This window comes from Anabas testudineus, chromosome 12 (genome assembly GCF_900324465.2).
Source record: "Anabas testudineus chromosome 12, fAnaTes1.2, whole genome shotgun sequence".
NCBI lineage: Eukaryota > Metazoa > Chordata > Actinopteri > Anabantiformes > Anabantidae > Anabas > Anabas testudineus.
This window is the reverse complement of record NC_046621.1, coordinates 1557544-1569823: the sequence shown is the minus strand read 5'-3', so window position 1 is coordinate 1569823 and position 12280 is coordinate 1557544. Positions and strand designations below refer to the sequence as shown.

The window sequence follows — 12280 nt, the reverse complement described above, 5'->3', positions numbered from 1 at the left end:
ACAAACCCCATGTGCTCACCTTTCTCCTGCTGCAGCTACTGTCTTCCTCTCCACTTTCCATCTTACCCTCATGTGTCCCAAACTTCCTCCTTAAGTTTTATCCTCCGTCTCAACTGTTGTCTGCTTTGTCTCTGTAAACAAGTTGGTAAAACCACTGGGACCCGAGTTTACCGGTTTGTTCTCCCTGGACAGATGAAGTCTGTGTGACTCTGGATTTATGCATATGCACTACTGAAGTTTGAAGATCAGCAGAATAACATTAGATTTATTGAATAGTCCTACTGTAGCTCTTTAATTATTCACTGCTTTGTTCTCAAATCTTTTTCAGGGTCGTGAAAACCATGTGCTGCATCTATACAGTATTAATACACATGTATGACTTCTTTACATGTTGGATATTTTCTATATCTCTCTAACATTTGGGAATTTACCATGTTCAGCACTCTTCGATCCTCACTACTAATAATCACTACGGGCTGTAATGAGGCACGAATCCTCATTATAAAGGCTTCATAACTGCTCTGCTGATGTAATTAAAAGCTGTAAAATGACATAAACAACATAAAGAGGTGAACAATAACCACAAACAGTAAAAATCACCAAAAAGAGATCCTGGGATCTTATATAGGACGGGTGTGGGGCCCTTCAACCGCCTGGAACCTATTTTGACATTATCCATTCTTGAATTCAAAATGTTCTCTGTACTTGAAGTAACTTGAGGTTTAACCTGGTCTGGTCTCAAAACGATTATTTCAATCAGTGGACGTGAGTTGCTAGGACGTATAGATTTACCATTTTAAGCTAGCCTTCACCAGCATGTCGTTTTTAACTCTGTCTTGCGAGAGCTGCGTGTTCGTGGCTACAATTAGGAAAAAACTACCATAACTTACCTGAGATTATCTTATATAACATAGCCATCCTTTGTAAAACTAAACGCAATATGCTCATCATCTGATTCCTTGTAGTTCCACACCCTGTCAGAGGATCTTATGTGTTTGTTCTCAGCTCAGAGCTCGCCCAGTTTAGGTTCGGGTTGGGAAGCAGAGTAGGCTTCAATGTGGAAAACACTCAAGTTACATGACGCTGAAGTTAACATCGTAGGTTTAAACTATTCTGTTCAGATAACGTTGAATCAGGTTGAGTTAGATCACTGCAAACCTCCCACATGGATGAAAAGAGTGTATAAGAAATGAGAAATAAACGAGGTCTACATAGTGAACATTGATTTTAAGGAACGTATAACCATAAGATATTAAGAGTTGACCACTTTTTCTTACGTCTTTCAGACAAGATAACAGAAGAAGACCAGGACCGCGCAGCACAGAACCCAGAGCGGAGTCGATATCCGATGAGCCTACTAGTATGCAGTTGAACGCCCACCACCATTCAGACACCTATGGGGTGAACTCTGTGCCTATAATTAAAGAATTCTGCACGGCTAAAATGATTCCAACAATCGCGCTCCACTCTAACAGCTACAAACCCTCATAAGCATTGCATCTGCCGCATACACATGAAAACGTAATTACCCACCACATTCACTGAATATGTAAAGCTTCGGAACCCACCAAAACAACAACTTCTCTTTCTCTCCTCTGGTTTTCATCCTCATTCTTTTGGCTGATAATACACAAATGCATCTACGTAGTCTGAAGATGTACTGTAATCTAAACCCTTTAATTACATGTCCTCACGTCAGTGTATCTTCCTCGTGCAAAGTGTTTGTCCAGTACTTAAAAACCTGTAACTGTTTCACACGTCTCAGCAGTAAATATTACAGAATGTCTTAGCGAAAAGTGAAAACAGCAACGTGGAGCGAGAGAAAACAGCAAACTGTGAAAGAGGGAGGAGGTAGTTTGTCCCATTCTGTTTTCTTACTTGGGCAGGCATCTTTGTTGTGTGTCCTTCCTTCACAGGACTCCCGTGAGCCCCTACCAGCAGTAGAAAGAAGCTGGAACGAAGTCCGTTCGTGGTCGTCCTCATCGGTCAGGAGCTGCGACCCACGGCTTTCCCAGAGCTCCGTCGTGGTGCTGGAGGGCGGGACTGAAAGTTCGGCACCTGTCGCTGACGCTGCGCGGATCACGTCTTCTCAGCCCTGAGCTCTGCCTACTGGTCTTAGGTTGTCACACGGGCAAAGAAGCAGGCCATACATGCAGCAGGACCTGGAGAGTGCGAAGACTTTAGGTTCCGGAGGAGGAGAAGAAGGCTCTGGGGAAAAAAAGGAGAGGAGAACATGAGACGGTTGTCAGTGAATGTCACGCTCTCTTGCCCACAGTTGCCAGCATCAGGGGAATGCCGCGCTCACGGGAACCTTGGCTCTGCCCTCTTTCTCCAAAAGGCAGTTACAGACGAACGCACTGCCAATCCAGAAAGCCCCAGCTGGTGTTAGCCATGAGCTCAAGGAAGAGACACGTACGTCTGCACTGCATGTGTGCTCATGAATATATTACATTAGACGCTCTAGCTTATTTCAGTGCAATACACATCCACAGATTCAGTTTTGGGCCATGAACGTCCGCAGGGCCGACACATTACCACTGTACTGTATCATGACATTCATATTATCAGGCTAGAGGTCCATTCATGACCTGGCGTCAACCCTTGGATGGAAACTGTTTTCTTTTCTCTCAGCTCTGATCCCAAAATAATAACACCTGTGTACTGAACATAGAACTTGATTTCTGCAGAAAAAAATCTGGATTCAACAGGGTTAATGTCTTTTTATCTTTTTATGTTTTCATCAGGAACTCAGTTGGATTGAGCCTGTTTACTGTGGTACTGTGCTTTTTACCGTGGTACTTTCTATTTAACGGGCCATTTTCATTGACTTGTTGGCTTTGTTGTCATTCAAACCTTGTCTATAATCTTTATATGATTTTCATTTCCGTCATTATTAGATTAGTTATAATTAGTGTAACTGTGCTTATTGGGAATGAGCGAAGAACCAACTTCTGTTATTAAATCACTGAGCACAGACTCCCCTCAATCTCTCACTGTTTCTACGAGAGCGTGGTTTCTTTCGCTCGGGGCTGCAGCCAAAACTCCATCGTGTCTCTCTAAAACACCCTTTGGACCACTGTGAAAACCGAGAGTTTAATTAAGGGCTGTAACAGTAAGACTTTGGCCCCTTTATTGTCTCAAAACAAACACTCGAGCTGTAGGTTGTCTTGTGGTGTTACTGTGTTTCACTACTCCTGTAGTCTGTATGTGTATTACTAGGATTTATTTGATCATCATGTTCTGTGCATGTCTCCTCAACGTGTTCATGCTATATTACTGATGCGCATTCGTTTCTTCTGTTAGTTCAGGTGTTTTGTGATTAGATTTAGTTTTTTTATATATCTCACTTATCGAAATATTAAAGACACTGTATACAGATAGAAACACGGAGCCCATTCAGAGTTGACTCGTCTCAATAAAAACTCCTCATTCTTCCAGGTTCCGAGTTAATTAAAATGTTGATGCTGTTTAGTGAACGATCCAAAATGACTCCGCTGCCACAGCACTTGATCCGGAGCTATTTTATTGAAAGTCTAAATGGAAACAGTTGTGCCTTCACTAAAGGTCCTAGTACATATCTTTTTCCATATTTCTTACTAAATATTGTTCTCAAAGGTCTTCTTATGTGTGGAAAGGTTGCTGTCAAGCTTATTGAACAGAACTGCAGAGCCGTGCAGCAGAGGTCTGAGGTTTAGACGTTTTGATTTAAGAGGCCAAACAATCTGTAAAAAAGAAATTTCTTAAATCTCTAGATAACTAACCAGGGACAAACAAAATGACATGCGTTGATGAAGCAACATGAACAGAAGTTTAGTTATTAACTTTTGTAGCAGCTACGTCTCCTGTTCATTAACGCAGCACAACATGGGGCAGCAGAAGTCTCACGCTCCCAGGGACCCAGGAGGTCTTCACAGGATCTAATCATCACCCACCTGTAAGTGTTATTAAAGTTTTCAAAATAAATTGCCTGAATTCATGTCTCTCTCCTCCAGTTTCATTCGCTTTCCAAGTCTCACTTATTCTCTGATTGCATGCTGCCTCTAATATGATGGGAAGGCGGGCTTCGTTTATGCATTTCCAGCTGTTAATTCACTAATCGTCTCTACGTGATGGTTTTATTACATCTCAGCGTTCCTGAAGGCCCCACTGGACTGTACACAACACCAGTGGTCCGTATTACACGATATTACGACACACACATTGCACTTAATAGCGTGTTGATTACATGTTGGATCCAGAGAGCTCCGATTGAACACGCTGTCAGTAAGACGATGATGTTTGAGCTAATCTTTGTTCTAATGCAGAAGAATCTTTCTCAATCCATGTGTCGTTGTCTGTTTTCATCCTGCTTCAAATAATGGGAATTCTTGAACAACCATGTACAGTTGTGTGTGTGTGTGTTGTGTGTGTCCCAGTACAACCTGTCTCAGACAATTAGCCACGACTCTGGTGATCAGTCACCTTTACAGTGCGTCAGTGAACAACACTCAGCAGCTGCTTTTTTACTGGTCTGATGTTTCTCTGTTAAAATCAATCACGTTCGTCTTTAGTTTTACTGTCGAACCTTTTTAATTTCTTGCCTTTAATCACATAAAACCGATCCAACAATGACTCAAAACTGTCATCAACAGGGAACTTTAATTTAAACACACCTCTGATGATTCATTAACTTACAGTTTAGTTTCCTAATTAACCAAAATGTGTCTTTTTAAAATTGACTGTAGTTTAACCCTCCCACAGTTTTTTACCACTGAAACCAATATGAACCAAGTTTGTTTGAAACATTGATTTAAATTAATATGTTACCCTGGGCAACGTAGACCTTGCCTCGGGGTCTCGCTCATTTCCTCCTGACACAGCAGGCGTCCAGTGGGGGTGCCGAGCATCATTTTTCAAAACTCTCTGAACCTCTCCTTGACCAGTTGCTCCAGCACCGCAGGCGGAGGAGCAGCCGCCTCTAATCCGTTCTATTTATCTCTCCTTATTTCTATTCTTATACATTACGCCTAGAGTCCGTCTTTCCTGCCTACACCTTTCATCTCGTTGGCTTCCCCTTTTGCCCACACAACACAACTTTTTTTCTAATGGATCTGGGTCTTTCTGCAAGACTTACAAAAATCTAGTGCGCACAGGCTGTGTTATCGATTCTCCTTTGTGCAAGTAAGACAGGCGTGTCGTCTTCCCACAGATACCATACAACAAATACTCGCACGTGCGGTCCAGAGTCCACACGACACACATGATTGAGATTTTTTGTGTTTTCTGGTGCAGAAACATTGTCCTTGATGGAAATCAAACACTGTCTGCACGGTTGAGTACACAACCAGAGGGCCCCTTCTCTGTCATTTATTGAATTCCTCTTCCATGCCTAGGTCTCCGTCTTGGAGAGTGTCAAGTGGTTTTATGTGTTTACAATCATCACTTTTTCTGGGAATGGGGATTCACTGGATGTGTGCTGTTCTTGGTGAACACACTCACAACACAACCACACACCACACACACACAAGGGACACTTTGCACAGACAGAAACAGCGCGGGTGTGCTTGATGTTTAATAGAAGTGGTAAATTCCACTAAACAGCGTCAGTTTTGTCTGTTTTCAGTGCAGTTTTAGCACTCGTTAAGCCTTCGATTTGCAAGACCGGTGTGGATTTTTGTTAAACTGGGGTTTCTCTGCCCTCTCCTCACACAACTTGAAAAGTTCGGGCTGTTCAATAATATGCAGCATTTTTTCTCACATTAATCCTCTTTCTATAAAATGCAAGGAAATATGGGAGTCAGATCCTGGAAGAGTATCTACTCCCGGAGGTGCCTGCTGCCAGTGAGGGAGTCCTCGGTGGTGCTAGAGGTGGCAGGTAAAGCTGGACGTAGAGGGGTGCGCTGGCTGTGGGTACTGTGAGTTAAGTTTAGTTACAAAACTGTTACCTTTAGTAAGAGGAATTCTGGAAATACAAGACAGAAGCAAACCTGCTTGGAATTATTCAATCGTTTGCTTACGACACGAACTTCACTTGACGTGTTTTAGAGAGAAAATGTTTTTTAAGTTCTCCCAACGACTCTTAAATATGACTTTTAACTGTAACAGGCTCCTTTCCGAGGTCTTGATGTATCTTTGGATAAGACACGCTTATTATAAGTCATTCATCTCATCTCTCTACTTCAAATACAACTATTACAACACATAATGGAATACAGTGTAACTGATGCCACTGTGTGTTGTGTGTGTATGGTGTGTGTGTGAAAGCCTTATATTTCAAGGCTGCTTCGTAGAAGTCAAACACACATCAACACACGGAATACAGTAGATTTATATTAACATTATTTGCAGCAATGATGGGTTTAATTAGTTATTGATAGGACAGCGAAGAAATTACTGTGTGTTGTCTGCATTTGTGGAAAATGTAAATACAGATCAATAATATTAGAACAAACGAAGTTCAGATGACTGCAGGACAAACGAAACTGGATCGCGATTCCCGTAAACAATCAGTTGATGCTTTCTTTAACTTGTATCCATTTTGCCACATGAACCTTAATATGATTGAAGACGTCTCTTTATTTTCTCCTCGATGTGTGGACTGTTTGACAGCTGACAGGCTGCCTGAGGTTTTTTGTTGGCGAATCCTTGGAGAAAGCTGGCAGGAGGTTAGGGAGTCCGATCACACTGAGTAACGAAATGCTAATAACCCCTCTTTAATAATCAGTAGCTTCTCTCCTCCTCGTCACTGTTCAATTGCAAACATTTCATTATAGCTCTGACTTGTTCTTTTTCTCTCTGTGTTATCCCGTGTTGCTTGAAAGGTTCAAATTATACTTATAAGAATGAGTTCAACGCCTGTGTGAGGTGTAGCTTGCTTGTTTGGTCCCTCTTATACCAGTCCGAGTTCTGCAGCCGTGCACCAACTCTGTGTTCACAGATATTAACATGTGTTACAAAGAAAACAGCAAGCCTGTGGTTTTAAAGAACGCGTGCTGTGTTGGAGGATATTAACACCTGTTGTTGAGTCTCTCCGCTCTGCGTCAGGGTCTCTGGTTCTGCTTTGTTTACACTTTGTTGCTCTCTTCAGCCCCACCCTTCCCAGCTCTCTTCAGGTTTAATACGGTGCAGTCACGGGTGTTCTTCAGGTGAAGTTGCCACTGTGGCTTGTCTTCAGCAGGGGGCCATATCATCACATTCAAGCTGCAGAAAACGTCCAGATACGCTCATCTCCCTCGTGTAAACACTAGTCTCTTCTCTGATTAGACACGAGGAGGAACAGGACAGTTATAATGAGAAAACCTGCCGACTCGTTGTTAACATACTCTGAAGGTTTGTATTGATCAGTGGAGTCATGGGGAAACTATTCTTGAGGTCTGGACAACAAATAACAAGAGAAATGAGACTGAGATCTCTGATGTATGACAAATCATCCACATAATCCACTTGACTGCTGTATCTACTGTGTGTACTTCTACCTTATCACCTGGTACACACTACTGCTTACTCTGAAACTCAAGTCCAGCAGTACTAAATACGAACTTGATAACAAATCAACAGGTTATTGGTTCTAACCGGTGGACTGTATGTGATGTGTATCTGTGAGTTCAGGCTGCATCTGCTGCTCTCAGCAGCTCGGGACGTGTACACAGCTATCGGCTGACTACCCCAACTCGCTGGCGAGCCACCAAAGCAGTGTGTGCTGTTGGCGAGACAAAACAACCAGTGTCAGTCTCCGAGGTCGCAGCTGCGGCAACATGGGCGCCGTTGTACACCGCGCGGGAGACTTCACCACGCGTGCAGGTCATGAGCCAGCACCTGGAAATCGCAAAGAGGTACAAAACTCCTGGGACATGGATTGGTTTCCATCAGATTAACTTCACTGGCTAAGGATGAGGGGTCTGGTGACGTGTCAGTTGTTACTAACTTCTATTATTAATATGATATTGTTATGCCTGCCTAACCGTCTCTATTTCACAGCAGCTTCCATCAAAATGTTTGCACACTTTGCTTTTTGGACATGCTTTGCTGGTGTAGCGTTTCATTTACTCCTGCCACAATCAATTCAAAATCCTGCCCACTGGATCCTGTCTTGTCTTGTTGTAATGGCACAGTTTATCGTTGAAGGTAACACATGTTGTGGTTTGTTAGCAGCTCCTCGTCAGCAGCCCTGGTTCCCTGTCTGCGAGGTGTTAGGGCCCAGTAGATGGGGTACAGAGATAAGTGACATCTGCAAAAAAACGTTGTGATGATTAGATAACAATAACGTTGAACCGACTTCATAGTTGATTGTTTAGTGGGCAGTCTAATCCCCCTAAAGGGAATAAACAAGTTCATTGTCTCATCAAACCTTCGTATGCAAGGCTTTATAAATAAGAACCAATCTGGCAATCACTAACAACACTGTATCACCACTTACTTTAACTATAAAAACAAAGCTATGACACTGCATGCGACAAACTACCACACATCTTCATGTACAATAATAGAGTTGATGAATACAAGCCAGGAACAAACAGTTCATCCAGTACCGAATTTGGAGCAGATGTTGCAATTTCTATTTCACGGCTGGAGCTTGTGTTTTCTCATGTTTTGTTTTCGCAGCAAGCACGCGGCATTGAGGAGTCTTTGTGCTGTCACGTGTGTATTTTAGCACATTTTGATGATGCGGTGTCTTTACTTACTAAACTTATTGCATTTTTCTGAAAAATGTTGTGTATTCAGGAGGCGTGTGATAACTTGTCATATTTGAAGTAGCAATTCATGCAACTTACATTACACCCATCACGGACAGACAATCACGAGTGCAACATTTCTTTTTTTTATTCCTTTTTTGGATGAAGTGCAATAACGCAGTAATAAAGCCCAGCCTCTCCAGCAACATCATCTTCGTTCTCGTAGTTCCTCCTTCATCATACAATCTGACATCTGTTGACGTTAGATTTGTACCAAAATGTGCGGTTTGTGACAGTCATAGAGTCAATTTTCTTTAGCGGAATACGCTGCAGCTTGTGTACATAATAAATACCATCTGTTCACTGCGCTGTCACTGCTTCACCCTGTTTCCAACAGAAATCTTTGTTACGGACAATTTTCTTTGTCATTAAAACGTTTGACCTTCTTGTCCATATGTCTGATGAAAGGTTCTAATGCTCCTGCTTTACTATTTAGTGATACGTTACCTATGGAATAACTTTTTCACTCAAGCCATTTCTTGGTGTTGGGACACTGATGTTTTTGGCAGACTTTGGAGACCGGCGTGAAGAGGCACGAGCGTACAGTAACCTGGGCAGTGCACTACCACTCTCACGCGGGACTTTGACAAGGCCATATCCTACCAACGGCGCGTACTGGGTGGCCAAGGCCAGGGCGAACAGAGCCAAAGATGAGGGCCATATATGCAGGGTTGGGCACGCCGCCCGGTGTGCCAGGTTGGTCTACAATCCCTTTAAAGGCGACGAGTTGTTGTTGTGTCGGTCCCTTCTGAAGGCTGATGTTCCTCGTGCTCCTCAGGACCTGGAGCGGGCCGTCGTACCACCAACACACAGCTAGAAATGCTGAGGGCTGCAGGGACAGAGCGCTCAGGGCAGGCCTTCACACACGGGTAGTGGGTAGGTTAATGAGAGTCTTAACTGGCATTTTACAAAACCTAAAGGTATTCCAAACACAAGCAACATTCAGCCAATAAAAACACAGTGCAGTGGAAGTTCACTGCCGCTTTGATTTCAGATGCAGGGCTGAAGTGAGTGTGATTATTCATACCAAAACAGAAGCTGCTTTGAGTGAAGTTAATGTAGTTCAGACAATTATCCATTAAAGCTGTCCACAGGAACACATTCAGTTAGCTCTAATCTATTCCTGTCACGTATCTGGCAACTAATCCTGATGTTGTCAAAGTGTCCCGGTGTGAACGGATACTAGAGAGGTAGTGACTGGAAACACTACATGGTCTATCAGAGATCTGTAGTGACTGGGGTGCCCCTTGTAGCTGAAGGTAATCTACAGGTATAGGGATGAGAAACAATAGGAGCGAGGGTGGGGTAGTCTTTGTCTCTGCGTTGTGAGTCATGGGAGAAAATAAACGCACCACAAAATCTACTGAATAAACGAAGAAAGGATTTGAGAGCCGGCAGCAGGCTGACTTTATATAATTTAAACCGGTTCACGTTCAGTTCAATTGCACCATGGAGCCGACGTTACTCTGTAGTAGCTTGAATAAAAAGACAGCGAGTCAAAAATCCGAGCTCGTATTTCAATGAGCACCCCAGTCACAGTGAATAAAAAACTTCGTGTGATCGTCGTGTATGGTCCAGCTCTGCCCTCACCTGGGATAACGATCCCCCCCCCCCCCCACCTGACGCAGCAGCTTGTCTCTGACGATCAACCTTTCATGTTTTTAAGCGGGTTTTGGTTTCTGCTGCCGCATTGCATATGTGAGAGCCGGTGAACCCGACTTCCACCTGGACTGGACACCCACGCCGGTGTGTGTGTGTGTGTGTCGTGTGTGTGTGTGTGTGTGTGTAGTGAGGGTAATATGCTTTCCGACACATCCAGACTCCGACTTTTTCTTGTGCCGTTCATCTCAGGCAGCTTACTTAAAAACAAGTGAATCATGTTGTTATTTAGAGTCGAACACCCTCACACACACTCAACACACACACTCACACACCACTCACCACACTCTCACACACACACTCCGCTGTCCGCCGCTGACGCTCTTGCTTGACAGCGGCTGTTGTTCGGACAATGATCAGATATATTTATGGATATTCGTTTCCCCTGCTCCTGATTGCTGATTTCGACAACCTTCATTCTTTCGTCTCCTCTTCATGTCTCTCGTGCTCCTCCTCATTCTTACTTTAACTTCTTTTTCTCTTGTCTCCCCATGTTTCGAAACATCCCTGTGCGTTCTCTCTCTTCCATCTTCACAACCCTCCTTTCATCTCCTCTTCTACTTTAATTAGCTCTGATCGTCATATTACATTTTGCGACTAAAGCCGAACGATAGTACAGACTCCTGCCACTGCTACAAGTTTTTTGGTGTCTGACAAGTAGCCAGGAGGAAACCAGGAATCAACCACATACCCCGGAGTTAGAGACGACACGATCTTCTTTTTCGTTGTCCCCTGTCTCACCATCTCATGCTCCGTCCCTACCTTAGGCTCTTCTTTCTATTGCTTCCTTCCTCACATTCTCTCTCTCTTCCCTGTATTCAAACCAGAGGCAGTACATTCCACACGCCTGCCAACTCCAACACTCCCAACTAGCACTCCCGTCTCGTCTTACCCAGTCGAACTCCCATAGGACCATTTGAAAAACCTACTTAAACAAATTACAGTAAAAATATCTTCAGACTTTCTTTTAGTGGGATTTTTTGTGCTGCTTGTTCTTTTTTCATGGAAACTGCAGATTCGCAGCTTTAAATACTAAAAGAACAGAACGTGAGCGACACACAGGCGATGAATGAAATGCACTGGATTTGTTTGTGTTTTTCTTGCCACTGGGAGAACAAGCGGAGCGGGATCACCACAGTCTCGTCTAACTCTGTCTGTCGCTGTCTCACTGAAACCCTGTCATAGATTCAGGCTATTTCCACACCTCTAAATCCTCACAGCTCTTGCATCTTCTCACCTGTGTCCCCTCCCGTCGGGGAATCCAACAGCCCTGCTGAGTCCAACATGCGCCTCCTTACACCCGGGAAGGCAGGGGTTTGTGTTGAGGGAGACTTGTGTGTTTGTGTCTGTGTGTGTAGTCATGATACATAGTTAGAACGACAGGTGTAAACTGATACCAGCATTCCGCCGACTCTTCAGTGCTTCTCTGTAATCTTCTTTGCACACGACTCTGGAACACAGGTCTCCTCTTGTCTATTCAGCAAACTCTCCTCTCCCTCACGTACCTTTGCATAGATATTTTAAGAAACGCTGGACAAACACATATGCTTCACGTTTTTAAATGTTCGAACTGTTAGAGTTCAAAGTTAAAAACTGCAACCACTCATGCCATTAAAGTCACAAACTTAAATTGGACTTATAAACCAACCAGAACGGTGGTTTCTCACATGTGATATGATGAAGTGGAAACAAAAACTTACTGTTATAGACTGGCACAGAGCATGAATCCCATTTGAACCCCTCTCGTATGGCCCAAAATAAAGATGCACTAATGCTTCTAAATCAGTATTGAATTGTTTTTATGAGGCTGGAGCAGTGATCAGATGTGTTTTCATGGTGCATTTGTGCTGAAATATTTATTTAATCCAAAGTACAGCTGCTGTAAATAGCCACAGCCTGTGTAATGGTCT

The 12280-nt window shown here is 43.4% G+C and overlaps 1 protein-coding gene across 1 annotated transcript in view; it reads left to right on the top strand.

Moving 5' to 3' along the window:
- Positions 1-2761, top strand: part of LOC113158492 (tetratricopeptide repeat protein 28-like) — a 109388-nt gene extending 106627 nt beyond the window's left edge. The window contains exons 12-15 of the mRNA XM_026354421.1: positions 1287-1360; positions 1917-2083; positions 2276-2412; positions 2745-2761. Coding sequence (XP_026210206.1) covers positions 1287-1360; positions 1917-2083; positions 2276-2412; positions 2745-2761 — 395 coding nt within the window. The remainder of the gene's footprint in view (positions 1-1286; positions 1361-1916; positions 2084-2275; positions 2413-2744) is intronic.
- The last annotated feature ends 9519 nt before the right edge of the window (positions 2762-12280 follow it).